Source organism: Pteropus vampyrus, unplaced genomic scaffold, assembly GCF_000151845.1.
Source record: "Pteropus vampyrus isolate Shadow unplaced genomic scaffold, Pvam_2.0 Scaffold86, whole genome shotgun sequence".
In the NCBI taxonomy this organism is placed as follows: domain Eukaryota; kingdom Metazoa; phylum Chordata; class Mammalia; order Chiroptera; family Pteropodidae; genus Pteropus; species Pteropus vampyrus.
In genome coordinates, this window is record NW_011888867.1 from 881,140 (window position 1) to 896,281 (window position 15,142).

Below are 15,142 nucleotides of genomic sequence, written 5' to 3' on the forward strand. Positions count from 1 at the left end.
TTACAGAGGAGGAAATGGAGGCTCAGAGGAGACAGGTCATCTCCCAGAGCAGCCCAGCTTTCCATAAAGCATCTCCTCTAATGACTAATTGCCATAAACAAACTTGGTGGACTATTTACCTGTCAGCATTAATGGAGGGGACCACTGGGAGGATACACCCCACTGGTGGACAACCTAAACGCCATCTCCTAGGTTGGAAACCCACCACTGTCAGCATTTCCCCTCCTGGTTCTGTCTGGCTCAGGTGGACGTGGACAGGAAAATTAATGTTCACAGTCCAAGTAGGTGCTTAGTAAACGTTGAGTGAGAAGAACCCCTGAGTTCAGAGACTAGGTGGGGCACGTGGAGAGAGGCGGAGCTGGGATTGTGGGGCCCAGAGAGTCGGTCAGAGAAGCAGTGATGGCTCCATAGAGAACTCAGAACTCTCTAAGCTCCCTGACAAGAATAAGCAGCAGTCACTGTTGGCTGAGCCAGGCACTGTGCCAAGGTCTTCACGTGCTTTCCTCACCGCGTCTTAGCAACAGCCTTAGAAGGCGGGCATTATCACCTCTGTCAGATGAGGGACCTGTGGCCCAGAGAGGGAAGGGGCTTGCTCAAGAAAGCTCAGATCTAACTGACAGCAGCAGGATTGGAACCGAGGTTAGCCAGACTCCAAAGCCAGTGCTCCCAATTTCTATGAGACCCCAGAAATCGACAGGTTACAGTCTGGGCTGGAGCCTGGGGTTTCACACCCGTCCCCTGGCCCCCCATACCAGTCAACGTCTCCTTGGCCAGCAGCAAGGCCTGCCCATCAGCTTCCAGCTGCTCCCGACGGGCTTCAAGCTGCACCAACTGCCGCTGCACCTCGAACAAGCTGCTCTCCAGGGCTTCCTTCTCCAAGCTGCAGCACGCGCAATCCCTCAGGCCTGGGGACTCAGCCTCTCGGGCCCCAGGACACCGTGGATCTTAGGGTGTGGCTAACTCTGGGCCACGTGCCAGCCTACCTGCCCAGCTCCCTGGGGAAGCCATAGCTAGGACACACTGGCAACCTGGTTCCTCAGTAACCATGACTGGTCACAGTGTGGCTGGTCACAGTGTGGCCCCAGGAAGACTCCCTCAGGGTGGGTTGGACAGAGCCCAAGGCCTTACCGCAGGCGTGTGGCCTCCTCTAACAGGGTCCGGCCTTCACGCTCAGCCGCCGCCAGCTGCACAGCCAGGCCAGCCCGCTCCTTGGCCAGAGCCTCCTTCTCCCGGGCCGCCCGCTCCAGCGCCTCCACCTGCCGTTGCGTCTCCCGCCGTGCCTGCTCCAGCTCCTGCTCCCGCCCGCTCAGCTGCCGGGAAAGCTGGCCCCCACCCAAGCACTATCAGAATCCCCCAACTTGCTCATCATGCAGCACTCCAACCCTGGGCCTGACCCAGCCCTGGCCTGGCAGGCAGGAGACCCAGGTCCGAGCCCAGGCTCTGCCCTGATATGATGTGTGTATTTGGACCAATCACAGCCTTCTCTGAACCTGAGACGCACACACGTGCAACGATAAGGGTCTTCGCTCAGTTTGGGTCATAACGGAACCCTTTCTATACCCCAAAACTCCCCGAGAAGCTGAATACACAAAACAGATTGAAGGAAAGCTGCTTTGCAGGCCTCAGATTAGGGACTGGAGCCCTGCTCCCTGCATCCCGTGGCCCATCCCCTAGAGGCCCCTGCCAGGAACCCAGGCTCTTCAGGACAGACACTTGGATCCCTGAACACGTAAGGTCCCTTCCAGCTATGATGTCCCAATAAGTCAGATACTAATTCTAAAATTTTCTACCTAATATATATCAGTAACCTTTACTGAGTGGTGATTCAACTGCCAAGTGCTTACATGGGTGTCCTCTTCAGAATAGCCCTTTGTGAAAAGAACGCTTAGCCCCATGTTACAGATGGGGTGACTGAGGCATGGGGAGGTTGAATAGCTTGCCCAAGGTCCCCAGCCAGCAGAGGTGGGGCTGAATTTAAACAGATTCAGGCTCTGAGCCTGTGAGTTACCCCGGGACAGGGTGCAGGAGGCTGGGAGCCTAGAACCCTTTCCCCACCTGCTTCCCATCCCCGACATACACCCACCTGGGCCAGATGCTCCTGCAGCCGGCAGCGCTCCTGGCGCAGTGTGGGGACCTGGTGCTCCAGGGCTTCCCGGGCCTGCTCTGCCACCCGCAGAGAGCCTTCCAGGCCCTGCCGATCCACCTCCTGCTCCAGCTGCAGCTGCTCCAGCCGCTCGTGCTGCTCCCGTGCCAAGGCGGCCTCCTGCTCCACCCGCCGCTGCTGGCTCAGCAGGGCCGCCTTCTCCTCCTCCAGCTGTGGCGGCCCAGTGCAGGTGGCGGTGAGTGAGCAGATCAGCCCAGCTCCTCCACCCAGGGAAGAAGGTCCCACCCAGGAAAAAGGACCACCCACCCACCTATCACAGCCAGCCCAGGGGAGGCTTCCTGGGGATAAGGGATGGTGCCTTGGGCATGTGGACACTGGGGAGCGGGAAGAAGGGAGGAGGAACCAGGGAGCGTCTTTTCTCTCAGACCATGAGAGAGGAAAGACAGACAGACGGATTGAGAGAGAGGAGGACAGAGACAAAAAGAGGCAGGGACCAAGATGGACAGGAACAGGGACAGATGTGCACAAGGAGATGCGCGGGGAGGCAGGGCTGAGGCTGGGCCCAGGATGCCTCAGTGGGGTCTGAGTGGGGAGCACAGGTGGGCGCGCTGGCACACGGCGTACCTGGGCGACGAGGTGGTTCAGACTCAGCTTGTCCTGGGCGAGGCTCTCGTTGAGGGCACTCAGCTTGGACAAGGAGTCCCGCAGAGAGGCCTCCTCTGCCCTCAGCTTGGTCATTGACAGCTCAAGCTCCACGCGGCCAGCCTCAGCCTGCAGGGTCAGGACCAGGGTGGCCAGAGGTGGTCAGACAGATGGAGAGATGGAACGAGAAGGGGAGAGATGGGAACAGATATGCAAAGACATGGAGAGAAAAGGAAAGATAAGGAGAAAGGCAGAGAGATGGGAAGAGGCAGGAAGGTGGGGAGAAACAAGAGGCATAGAGAGGCAGGACCCTCAGAGATGGGGAAGGGGGACAAGGGAGACACGAGATAAGACAAATCAATCACTGCAGAAGCCCTGTGCCTGTGAAGCTACTTAAAAGAAGCTGCACACCACAGAGCTGGGCAGGGCAGGGCAGGGCCAGAGGGCAGGGGTCCCCCAGAGTGGGGCCTAGGGGTGCCACTGCTCAGGGCCAAGACTACAGGGAGTGGGGCAGGCACCAAAGACTGTGCCCCCAACTCTCACAAACTCCAGGATCCACATCCAGAGATGAGACCGAATGACCTGAACTACAGACACTGGACAGGAGCAACTGGAAAAGCAGGGACGCAGCCACCAGAAGAGGTCAATTCACTTATGGCTGCGATCACAGGTTATTCTGGGATCTGGGTCAAAATTAGCCCGAGTCCAGAAGGAAGGGGTCAGTCTGTGACCAGGGTCAGAGGTCAGCCTGAAATACGGGTCCGTCTGTGGCAAGAGTGAGAAGGCCTGGGGCTGAGGACAGGGATAGGTTTGTGGTTGGGCAGCAAATGGACCCACCTTAGCCAGTGCTTCGGCCACCTCAGCCTTCTCCGCCTGCAGCATGTCTCGCTGCAGCGTGGCGCAGCTCAGAGCCTCCCTCACCTCCACCAGCTCCTTCGCCAGCCCTGAGCGCTTCACTTCCAGCTGCTCCAGCTGTCTGTGACTGTGGGACAGAGGGCGGGAAGTGCCCCACATCACCTCCCTGCTCTGAGTCTCCTGCAGCCAGACAACCTGGGGCAGGCCAGGGGTCAGGTCCGAGGCAGGAGCCCTGGGGTCACGAGCCTCACCAACAAGGACAGCCAGGGCCACCGCCCGTGACTCTGGGCCTCATCTGCAAAATGGGTAACACCTGCCTTGTGAAGCTGTTGTAAAGATACATGACTTTATATATGAGGAGCTTAAAATAGTGCCTGACATATCTCCCCAAGGGCCTCCAGAAACAAGAATGATATCCACTACTACAATGTACGAAACATCGTTGTGACTTATGTCTCATAGAAGTACACAGTGCAGTGGTTAAGAGGTTAACTCTTCAGAGTGCGGGGCAGAATGCTATGGTTGGGTTCAAATCCTGGCTCCTCCACTAACTAGCTGTTACCTTGGGGAAGTTACATGACCTCTCTGTACCTCAGTTCCACCGTCCATAAAATGGAGCTAATAATAGATCCTATGTCATAGAGTTATCCTAAGGACAATCCAATTGCTTAAAATGGTGTCTGGCACTTAGTAATGTGAGTATTAATATTAGCACGGTAACTCTAATTTTTAAAAAATATTAATATTACCACCATTATTTTAATTATTGTTGTCATTATCATCCGCACTCTACCTTCTAGCAACTCTCTGATCCCAGATAAGTGCCCCTACCTCCCTGAGCCTCGGTTTACCAAAATGGGGCTGATTAGAAGACTCGACATTAGAGGGACACCGTGAGGCCTCAAGACGGTAGGAGGCCCAGGAGACAACGGGTGCTGCCTAGCACCCAGGGACACTGTCGGGAGACAAGGGAGAAGCTACTCACCTACGCTCCAGCTCCCTGCGCGTCCGCGTGCTGTCCTGCACGGTGTCCTCCCGCTCTTCCTCCAGCTGGTCTCGCTGGCGCCGCAGCTCCTCCTGCGTCACCTGCAGCCTCTCCCGCTCCTGCCGTAGCTCCTCAGCCTGCTGCTGGGCTGCCTGCAGACTGTGGGCCAGGCTGTCCTTCTCCCTGCAGGACGGCGAAGGGGCGCTGAAGGGGATGCTGGGGGCTGCTCCCACCAGGGAATATGCCCCTGCTGTCATCCTAGGTGGGAGCCATAGCCTCTGTCCTCTAAGACACCTGCTCCAGGAAGCCCTCCCTGACCCTGACCATGGCCAACTCATTTCATCCACATCTCCCAGGAGCTGACTCTTCCCGGCAGAGGGAACCTGCCTTTCTTCCTCTCCCAACCTGGGCACTTGGAGGCCCAGTGGAACAGATGGAGACACTGGCATTGTCTCCAGTGTGCCACCAGGTTGAAGAGGCCAAGCAAGGCTCCTGGGACACGTGGGAAATTTTGTTGCCAACTCTGCTAGTCCATGTGACCGGGAAATGCCGTTACAGCAGCCCCTGCCCCTCAACTCTGGGAGGCCAAACACGGCTGGGTCTGTCCAGATTCCTTGGCTTCCTGCTGCAAAAGCCAGCAGCACATGGTGGCCAGGGCAGGACAGGGAGGAGGCAGCAACTGGGAACTCTGATGCTTTGCAGAGCGTTGTCATTTTCCCAACTCCAGCAGCCACCAGCAATGGACTGGGTGGGGGTGTCTGTAATGCCTCCTTCCGAGCCAGCTGGGGTTTCCAGCTCAGGCTTAGGGCTGATTGCTGTCATATCTCCTACTGCTCTGCCTCTTCATTCGAAGTGGCAACCCATAAGCATTCTAGATACGAAGACTGGCAGTAGGTGGGAAAAAGCATACAATACGATATTAAGTAAAAATAGCAGAATGGACAATGAGGTGTTTGTTCGCTGTGAACACAACTATATAAAAAGCCCTTCTCCCTCTAAGGCATGGGAAGCACTGGTTTTGCTATCGGATGGACCTGAATTCCAATTCCTATCCCTGGCCACATCACCCTGTGAGCCTGGACCAGCCTCTCAACCTCAGGACAGTAACGGTTCTGAGACTGGTGGGAAGATTAACTGAGATAATACATGTAAAGTATTTAGCAATGAGCCTGGCACACAGTAGGTGTACAGGAAACATTCGCTACCTCGTTGTCAGGAAACACAAACGGAAGCTAAATCAACGCGTTAACAGTGGTTAGGATGGGCGGGTGAGGCTGTGAGAAGGTCCCACTTTTTTACTTGCCCTCCATTTTTCAAACTTATTATTAAGAGAAACAACAAGAAACAACAACAACAAAAGTCAAAAAATAACCAGGCAGTCGAGAGTGGGTAATTTCTTTTCTCAAAAACTTTTAAGAAATAGTCTCAAGTAAGAGCACTGTCAACCGAACTCTTTGAGATGAGCACTTGAAATGTGGCTAGTGTAACCGAGGAATTGAATTTTCAGTTTTTAAAATGTTTAACTGATTTAAACTTTAACAGACACACATGGCTAGTTAGGACCATACTAGTGCAGATCCACATGCTCACAGCTCGGGCTGGCATTAGGCCCAGACACTGATTCTTCTCAGCGCCCCCACTCTGACCTCCCGGGCACCTGCTCAGGAGGTCAATGCTGCTCCGCAGACGCTGGGCCTCGCGCTGGGCATCCTCCTGGGCCTGAGTGGCCTCATCGGTCTTGTCCCGCAGACGCTGCAGCTGTTCCTCTAGGGCACGGCGCTCACCCTCACTGTCACTAAGCTGCTTCCGCAGCGTACCCAGAAGGTCCTGGCTGGCCTCATAGCGCCCGCGCATGTCCTGTGGCACAGGAATCACGGAGTCTGGGGGAGCCCTAAGCAGCCCCCAGAGTCCCCCGGCTACTCTCTGCTGGTTCTAGGGATGTATACCAGGCTGCTCTGTGGCCTAGGTCTGGGGCAGGACACTGGGACCAAACCCCCAGACTGGGTTTCCACTCCCCTCACCATCCTTCTGAGCTCTCTGCCAGGGCTCTGAGCCTCCATCTCCTGGGGTCCCTGGCAACCCCAATCTAAGCCCCAGGATGCCAGACAAATCACCAAGCGCACTCCCTCTCCTGGGTTCTAACCCCGGGGCTCCTCCCCTTTGCATCCAGGTTCTGATTCTACCCCCCCGGACTCCTCTCTGCCCCTAGTTCCCAAGCTCCTCTCATCCTAGGCAGACTCCTCCTCCCAGGCCTTTTCCCAGGGTTCTAGTTCTGTCAGTCCTGTCAGGGAACCTCGTCCTCCTTTCTATACCAAGCTCCTCCCTTCCCAGACTCCGCCACCAGCTACCCAAGCACCTCCCACTCAGCTCAGATTCGCCCCAGAGCTCTCAACCACCTCCATGGATTCTAAGTTGCCCGTTCTCAGGGCTGACTCCACCCTGGGATGCTCGAGCTCCTTCCCCCAGACCCTGTCTCCGCTCCTAGGACCCTGGTTCCACGACTGGGCTGCCCAAGCCCCTCCCCAGGACTTTGGCTCCACCCTAGGATGCTCAGGCCCTGCCCCAGAACTCTGGCGCCTCCCCTACGCTGTCCAAAACCCTCCCCCAGAGCAATCTCATCCCTTCCTACCTGGAGCTGCAGCTGGCGCTTATGCAGGGCAGAATGGATCAGGGCAAGCATGGAGGAGTCTGAGCAGGCCGGGGACGGACCTCGGCGTGGGGAACGGCCGCGGCCGGGTGAGGAGCGTCGTGATGGGGACGGAGTCCGGGGGCCAGAGAGCCCCCGCAGGCTGCCGTCGGACGCATCAGCCGTATGCTCGGAGCCGCTGAGCTGGACGCCACTTTCCATATCCGACAGGACCGCCTGAAGGTGGCGTAGGGAGGCAGAAGAAGGAGCGCAGCCGCAGGGTTAGTTGGGTAAAGAAGCCCAAGCAGGTCAGTGGAGCCGACAGCGCCGCGAGTCCAGCTCCATCCCAAAGTCTGCAGCACATTCTAATCCCTTCCTACAAGCCTTCCTGACTCCACCTGCACTAGCTCATAGTCCCCGGCCTGCCAGACGAAGCCTCCTATTTATTGTAAAGACCTCATTCAGCCTTTCTCACAGATGAGCCTGAAATGTGCGGTGCTTCTCGCAGGCTGAGTCCCCGGGTTCCCGCGACCGCTTGCAGTTCAGCTCAAGGCCACCAGAGGATGTGGTGGCCTGCGGACTGCCTGGCCTTGACCTGCCCAGGGCTCCCAACTCTTCCGGCCTATCCCGGCTCCCTCCCACCTCGCACCTGTGCCAGGTCCCTCAGGGTCTGCTGCAGCCCCTCTCCTTCCTCTGTCTCCAGGGCCGCCTGCTCCTGGAGCCGCAGGGATTCCTGGAGTGGTGTTGGAGAGACAAAGAAAGGGTGGTCAGGGTCTCTGCCCTAGTCTGCAACTCCACTCATCTCCCTCTCTGGTCCCCCACCCACTGGGTGGCCATGCCCATAGGCCAGCCATATGGTGGACCCCACAGCAGCCCCAGTGTCCTCATTGCAGACTAGGTCCAGAGAAGTGCAGTGTCCTGCCCTAGGGTCACATAGCCTATTGGAGGAGAGCTGGACATAGAACTGGGCCTGGCCCCACACAGAAGGATGACTGACTCAGGCAGTACCCTTGAGGTGTGTCCATCTGATGGAGAGGCAGCTGAGTGCCAAGGGAAAGAGCCCTAGGCTGGCAGAGCACAGGCATGCGTTTAAGTCCTGACTCCCCAGCTTGCTGGCTCTGAGACTCTGGACAAGTACTTCCCCTGGGGCCCTGGTTTCCTCATCTATATAATGGGAATCATGCTACAGGGCTGCTGGGAGGATGAAATGGGATAAAAGAGGTGAAGGTGTTCACACTAAGCCTGACATCTACTCAGTGCTCAATTAATGAAGGGCGAAACAGTCTGAGTGAGATGCTTGGGGGTGGCCCGAGCAGCCCATCCCTCAGCCTGCGTCCACAGATCTGGTCAGTGCCCCCGTCCCGCCCTGCCACATCTCAGGGGCGGCTGCATCTCACCAGGGCCTCAAGCTTCTCACTGAGGGCCTTGTTGACCCGATCCTTCTCCAGATTCTGGTTCTGAAGACACTCTACCGTCATGGCCAACTCTGTCACTCTGGAGGTGGGATTGGGGGCAAAAGAGGTAAATGAGAGGCCCACCCCAGCTCCTCCTCAAACCCTCCAGCTCTGTGTCTTCGTGCTTCCCCAAACCCCCAGGCAAGGACCCTAGGGTTCATCTCCCTAGCTGTGTGACCTCGAGCAAGTCACTTCTCTCTGGGCCTCAGACTTTCTCATCTGTAAATGAGAATGAAGTTGCCACCCACTTTATCTCATGGGAAAGCACTCCGGGACTTGTCTAGGTCACAGGAGCTAGGAGCAGAACTCCCGGCATCAGAGGTTGAATTGCCCATGATGTATGTTGGGCAATAGCACTCTGGGCCTCAGTCTCCCCGTCTGCCAAATGGGTTGCCTGAGAAGACTGGCAGGGGCAGGGACAACCCCACTGAACAGACCCCCTCCTTCTCACATCTCCAAGTGCACACTCTGCAGGGAAGCCTGCCTCGAGTGGTGCCTACCAGGCACCCACCTGGCACTGAGGTCGGCCTTGTCCAGGTTGCTTTGCATCTGCAGCTGGGCCAGTCCCTTCTCCTGCAGCATCTTATCCCGCAGCTGCTCCTCCAGCTGGGCCTGCAGCAGTGCCTGCTTCTCCAGGGCCGCCTCGGCCCGGCTCTCAGCCAGCCGCAGGCCTGTGCTCAGCCCAAAGCCCGTCTCCTGGATGGCTCGTGAAGTCCGTGCCAGCTCCCCTCCCAGCTGCAGCAGGTCCCTGGTGGAGAGAACACAAGACGGGGATGGGAAGGGAGGGGAGGAACTGATTCCCAAGTGTCAATCAACTACACTGGGAAAAAGTCGCACAATGCAGTGTAGGTGAGGCTATGGGGAAACAAGCCCACCCTGTAGTTACCAGAGGGTAACCACAAAATTATAAATGGATCAGCTCTTTGACCCACCAACCCTACCTCTAAGGATTTATCCTACAGAGATGCCCCAACGCATGGAAAACAGTCTGTGTATAAGGTAAGGTGATGTACTGTGGCACTGCTCAGGTAAGAAATGCCGGCGGCAACCCAAATGGCTATCGAAAGGGGGCTTCTATTAAATAAATGATGATATAGCCACTCAGTGGAATACTCTATAGCCAAGAAAAATGAATGGGGACGCTCTTCAGAGCCTGAAATGGAGCCACGTCCCAGTTATGAGGTGCAGAAAGCATGTTCAAGAACCACAAAGATGAAATTTTACCAAGAATATGTAAAGCCCTCTGTGACATTGAGTCAATTGGAAATTTGGACACTGGTTGAATATTTGATGATTTTAAATAAAGATCATTAATTTAAAAAATGTTTAATGTGAAAAATAAAACAAGTTGGGTCTCCCTGCCTTTGTGCTTTCCCGACGCCTCGCCTGCTCAAAAACCAGGCAGGACCAAGCTCCCCTGCTGCAGCGGCCCTTTGAGGGGGTCTCCCTTCTGACCTGACCTCCCCCCACCCGCTTTTCGCCCCAACCCTACCCACTGCCGTTTCTCCTCCCTCTAAGCCTTTGCTCAGGCTGTGCTTTCCGGAGGGAGTACCCCCAGCTCTGGCAGTAAAATCCAACCTATCCCTGAGGCCAGTGCAAATCCCACCTCTGTGGAGCGTTTTTCTAACCTCCCTATCATCCTTCTGAACATCTAGGATTTCTGTTTCACTTTCGTGTCACTAACCACTCACTTCCTCAGTCTAGAATATTTTGGGGCGTCTCTATCTTTCCATCACTAGAGGTGGTGAGGTCCTTGATAGCAGAAGCTGAATACTGTAGTGGATTAAAAGCGGGCGCTGTATATCCTGACTCAGCCACTTACTGCTGTAAGTAGGGGAGGGTCGCTCTGCCTCTCTGAGCCTCAGCGTCCTCATCTGTAAAATGGGAACTATTACAGTTCCTACCTGAGAGGGGCTCTGTGGATATGAGATGAAATAAAATGTACAAAAAACCAAGCTCAGAGTAAACACCTAGTAAACGCTGGTTGCCACCAACATGGTAAGGGTTCATTATTACTAGTTGCCTCTGCATCTCCAATGGGCCTGCACACAGTAGGAGTGTTGGATTGAGTTGAGTTGAATTCAACTTAAAAGTGGGGTTGCCTCCCAGCTGCTGCAGCAGCATCTTCCCAAGCGGCCCCCTGCACCGGCCAGGCCTCACCTCTCGGTGGACATCTTCACCTCGCTGACCAGCCTCCGGACCCCTACAACTTGCCTCCAGAGGAGGAGCAGGCGACTGTGCTCGCTGCTGAAGTAGGCATTGAAGGACTGGAGGGAAGACAGGCTGCGTGAGGGGCTAGAGGGAGGGCTGCCTCCTTCCTCCCCAAGTCCCACCTTCCTGAGAAGCACTGTCACCCAAGCAGGGCGTCTTCCCATGGCTCTCTGGGCCTGTGCACAGGGCTGTGTGAGAGCTGCCCCTCTCACGCTCCCAAGCCTCTGTCTGGCACAGTGAACTGGGTTTACAAGCTGAAAGAGGCAGCAAGGAAGGGCAGAAAGTGCCGGGACCTGGGTTTACATCCCAGCTACCAGCTACGTGGCCGTGGGCAGGTTACTTAATTTCTCTTTCAAAATAGGATGACAGCACCCACCATATACAGTTATTATGAGGATTAGAGGAGAAAATGCACACCTGGCATGTACGACCTGCTAAACAAGGCCGGCTATTATTATAACAGTTTCTCCCAAAGGGCTCACCTGGCCAGGAGGGCCCTCCCGCTCCTTCCCCCACAGTGTCAGTTCTCACTACTATACAAAGGCACTTCCCCTCAGGTCAGGCTGGCCCCACGAGGCCCCACTGGCCTTCCAGCAGCCCTGGGCCCACCTCCTCCTCACGCCTCCATGCAGCCTCCCGCTGTTCCAGCTCCTTGCGGCTTCGTGTCCAGTCACTGGTCACCTTACGTATGTCCTCGCTCAGAGCCTGGTTGGCTGAGCTTGCCTGGTCCAGCTGCTCTCGGAGCATAGTGTTCACCTGTGCCAGGCTGGCACTCCTGGGTGAGACAAAAAAGGATCAGTGGGCACATGCTGGAGAGGACCATCCTGCTAGCCACGACCCCTCCCTGCTGTGCCCACCTCTGCTGCTCCTCCTCCAGGCGGATGAGGGCACTCTCCAGGTCCCGGCTGTGCTCTGTGTCCTGAGTGGGAGAAGTGGGGCATCAGGTTGGGCACACGGAGGGAAGAGCCTGCCCTGCCCCACCCTGGCACCCACCCTCAGCCGCTGCTGCTCCAGCTCTGTGGATCTCTCCAGCAGCTGCTGCTCCAGATCTGAGCACTTCTTCTTGTACTGGAGAATCTGGGGATGGGTAGCGAATGGTTAGCCCTAGGGCATGGGGGCAGGGCAAAATGAGCACATGGGTAGGCAGGAGCAGGAGTGGGTGGCCCTGACCTTGGCCTGCAGCCGCTGCACGAGCTGGGCCTGCCTCTGCTGGCCCTCCTGGTAGGCCTGCAGCTTGCGCCGGTAGGAGGCCTGCTCCTCCTGCAGCTGCCTCCGCAGCTCCACGCTCTGCCGTGCCAGCCCCCTGGGCTCCTGCGTTTCCAGCTCCCCAGACTCCAGCCGCACAGCCTGCTCCAGCTGCAGGGAAGGGTCCTGGGTGAGAGTCCTGGGCCTCCTGGGGAGGCAGGCACAGGCCTCTGCAGGAGGTGCCAGGCTGGGCCCAGGCCCACAATGCCTTGCATGTGGGCAAGCCCAGGATGCAGTGCACGTATACACAGGCTAATGCAGCCATGCATGGACAGATAGGGCGTACACGGACACATGTTTGTGGGCCCACAAACATATGCACACAAAATAGACAGATGCACCGGAGGGTAAACCTTAGGGGCCCTGGGTGCACTGTGAGCCTCTCCTCCAAAACAACTAACCCCACTGTGGCTGATATTATTAGATCCACGCCTACGTGTCCCCACCCCTACCCTAAGTGAGCGCAGGAAAGCCTGAATTTTTATTCTCTCTTGTGTCTTAGACCTAAACAGTGTTAGTGGCCTGTTTGTTGAGATCATGAATTAATAGCATGAACACACGTGAATACATTCAAAGAGGCATCTATACAAGCACGTACATCTGAGCTGAGACATGCACACACATAAGGCACAAGGGTGGTGTCAAACATCCCCAGGGCAACACATACAAACTCCCAGCCTGCCCCCACTCCCCACGTATACAGTGCTCAGATTTGTAAGAGGTGCACACAGATGTTCTGATAGACAGTGTAGCTTATTAATACCCTCTGTCCCAGCACAGCCTCGGATGCCCCCCTTCCTCTGACCTCATGGAAAGCCTCTGCTGTCAGCACCCTTCCTCCACCCCCAGGCAGCTCGCAGCCCCCTCATCATCAGACCCTGGAGGCACGGGCAGGATGCCTGGCTCTGGCTGTCCCCACTAACCTTGGAATCCCTTTGCCCCTTAAGCACCTGCTAGTCCCAGGGGCCTCCTCAGCCTCTTCCACCTATTGGGGAGGCCGGTAAAGATGAGCAGGACTAATAGAAGAGTGACGGTGCCCAAGGAGAACTCACGAGACAACGGCCCAGCTCAGCGGACTCTGACACTACGCCACGCTCACCATCAATCTCCCCAGCGCCTGACTCATTACAGCCCAGGCAGGGCATTCACACACCCACCCAGGCCGCATCCCAAGGAAGCCAACAGCAGGGCAGCTGCTCTCATCCGTGCTCATAACGGGGCCAGGCCAGGTTAGTGGCAGGTGCAGGTTCCGTACGCCTAGGAGGTGCTCGATGAGCCACTGAGAAAACTGAAAACAACTTCATCTCTTACCTCTCACCCAACCACCCCAGGGACAGTGCTGGGGCAGGGTGACTGTGGCCACGGGGGTGCCACTCACAGGGAGGGGCTGGTGCGGGCTGCTTGGGGGCTTCACCTCATTTGGGGGAAACACGGTCTGAAGGCGTGGGGGGAGGCAGTATGTAGGGGATTGCCTCATCGTGGCCAGCGTTGGCAAGGAGTCCACCTAATCTGGGTGACGGGCAGTGTCCCCAGCTGAACGTGCTGGCAGTGGCACTGAGGTGCTGTGTGTGTTGTGCATCCATGCAGGTGTACCTCACAGGTGTGAGTGGGCAGTGTTCTGTCATTTGTCTCCACCTGGGACCCTGTGTGTCTGTGTCTGGGTCTCCATGGGGACCTGAGTGAGGTAGCATCTGTGGTCGCAGGTCTACGTTGTGGTGCAGGCATTAGGTATGTCTGTGTGTACCCATGTGTTCATGTGTTCGTCCATCTATTTACACAACCGTTAATGGGTGAGTATGGGGAGTGTGCCTGGGCTCTGGGTGTCATCTGTGGTGTGTGTTGGTGACTCTATGTATCCATGGATACTTACTTTTGTCTGGCTGTGTGTATGCACGAGACATGAGACAATGTTATGTTGTCTGCAGAACTGGTTATGTTGTCGTAGTGGTGTGACAAGGCGTCTAGGTGACACGTTCCAGGCCTGCATGCGATTGTGTGGTGTCTGGCTATGAGTGACACTTCTGCTGTGCCCCGTCCGTCAATCTGAGTGCATCCCTGTGGTGAGTTTGTGTTTCTGTGTGGTGTGTTTTGTGCATCTGTGTCTGTTTGTGTGCGGTTTAACTATGGCCTGTGCCTTGTGTGTTTTGCGCAGCTGTTTTAACCAGGTGCTGTTTGCTTCTAGGATTAAGAGGGGTTCAGGCAATCACTGGGTACTCCGCCTGCTTCCCCAGTGTCCTAGCCAGGCCCAGGCCACTCCCAGCCACACCTCACCCCTTTCCACAAACTTCTCCCCTCACAAAACAGCTTTTCAATTTTACTCCTAATTCAAAAGGGAAGGAGGGTGTCACCAAGCCAGGGATGAAAGAAGTTTATTGTCTCCCTTAGCAACCGCTGCCCTAGTACCCATTATTATTTAAGTCACTCAGTCCAGGTTGCCATGGACACGGGGAGCCCAGGGGGTCTGTCCCGTGGAGCCAAGGGGGCATGGCCACTCCCTCCTTCTCATCCCAACTGCCTCGCCCAACACCTGCTCCTCAGAGACAGGAAGAAGTGGGGGTGTCAGGGGACCCTGAGGCCCTCCCTCTGAACTAGGAGGTGGCCTGCTGGGAGCCCCAGCCTCAGTTTTCCCACATGCGATCAACAGAACACAGATCCTGACCTGCCCCCACTCTGTTTTCCTAGGGATGCTGTGGGGTTTAAAGGGTCAGAACAACCTCACTGACTGTCCCCCAACCCAGCCCATGTGCAACAGTTATGGCCACAAAGGCAGGCCCTGCCACCTGCAGCACGCGGACAAGTGTGCAATAGAAAGAAATAGTTTCACAGGATCGCAGAGCCCAGACCAGGGGCCTCATCCCAGCCCCACCACTGACCTTGGGCCTACGATGCCCACCTCTGGGCCTGCTTCCCCATCTGCAATAAGGTAATCTCCAGGCTCCAGGCTCCGATGTTCTCTGTGGACTGCCGTGCTCCCCGCAAAAAGGCCTGGGGGTCATTCTCACCCAATCCCTGCCTCCGGG

At 56.4% G+C, this 15,142-nt stretch overlaps 1 protein-coding gene across 1 annotated transcript in view; it reads right to left on the bottom strand.

Moving 5' to 3' along the window:
- CROCC (ciliary rootlet coiled-coil, rootletin) overlaps positions 1–15,142 on the bottom strand; it is a 37,373-nt gene that overhangs the window by 19,087 nt on the left and 3,144 nt on the right. Inside the window, exons 3-18 of the mRNA XM_023532646.1 lie at positions 12,048–12,374; positions 11,871–11,954; positions 11,735–11,796; positions 11,487–11,652; positions 10,827–10,933; positions 9,178–9,414; positions 8,610–8,706; positions 7,862–7,945; positions 7,216–7,449; positions 6,244–6,443; positions 4,587–4,769; positions 3,584–3,728; positions 2,729–2,875; positions 2,084–2,314; positions 1,129–1,322; positions 753–880 (exon numbers count right to left, since the gene is read on the bottom strand). Of these exons, the coding sequence (XP_023388414.1) occupies positions 753–880; positions 1,129–1,322; positions 2,084–2,314; positions 2,729–2,875; positions 3,584–3,728; positions 4,587–4,769; positions 6,244–6,443; positions 7,216–7,449; positions 7,862–7,945; positions 8,610–8,706; positions 9,178–9,414; positions 10,827–10,933; positions 11,487–11,652; positions 11,735–11,796; positions 11,871–11,954; positions 12,048–12,374 (2,626 nt within the window). The remainder of the gene's footprint in view (positions 1–752; positions 881–1,128; positions 1,323–2,083; positions 2,315–2,728; positions 2,876–3,583; positions 3,729–4,586; positions 4,770–6,243; positions 6,444–7,215; positions 7,450–7,861; positions 7,946–8,609; positions 8,707–9,177; positions 9,415–10,826; positions 10,934–11,486; positions 11,653–11,734; positions 11,797–11,870; positions 11,955–12,047; positions 12,375–15,142) is intronic.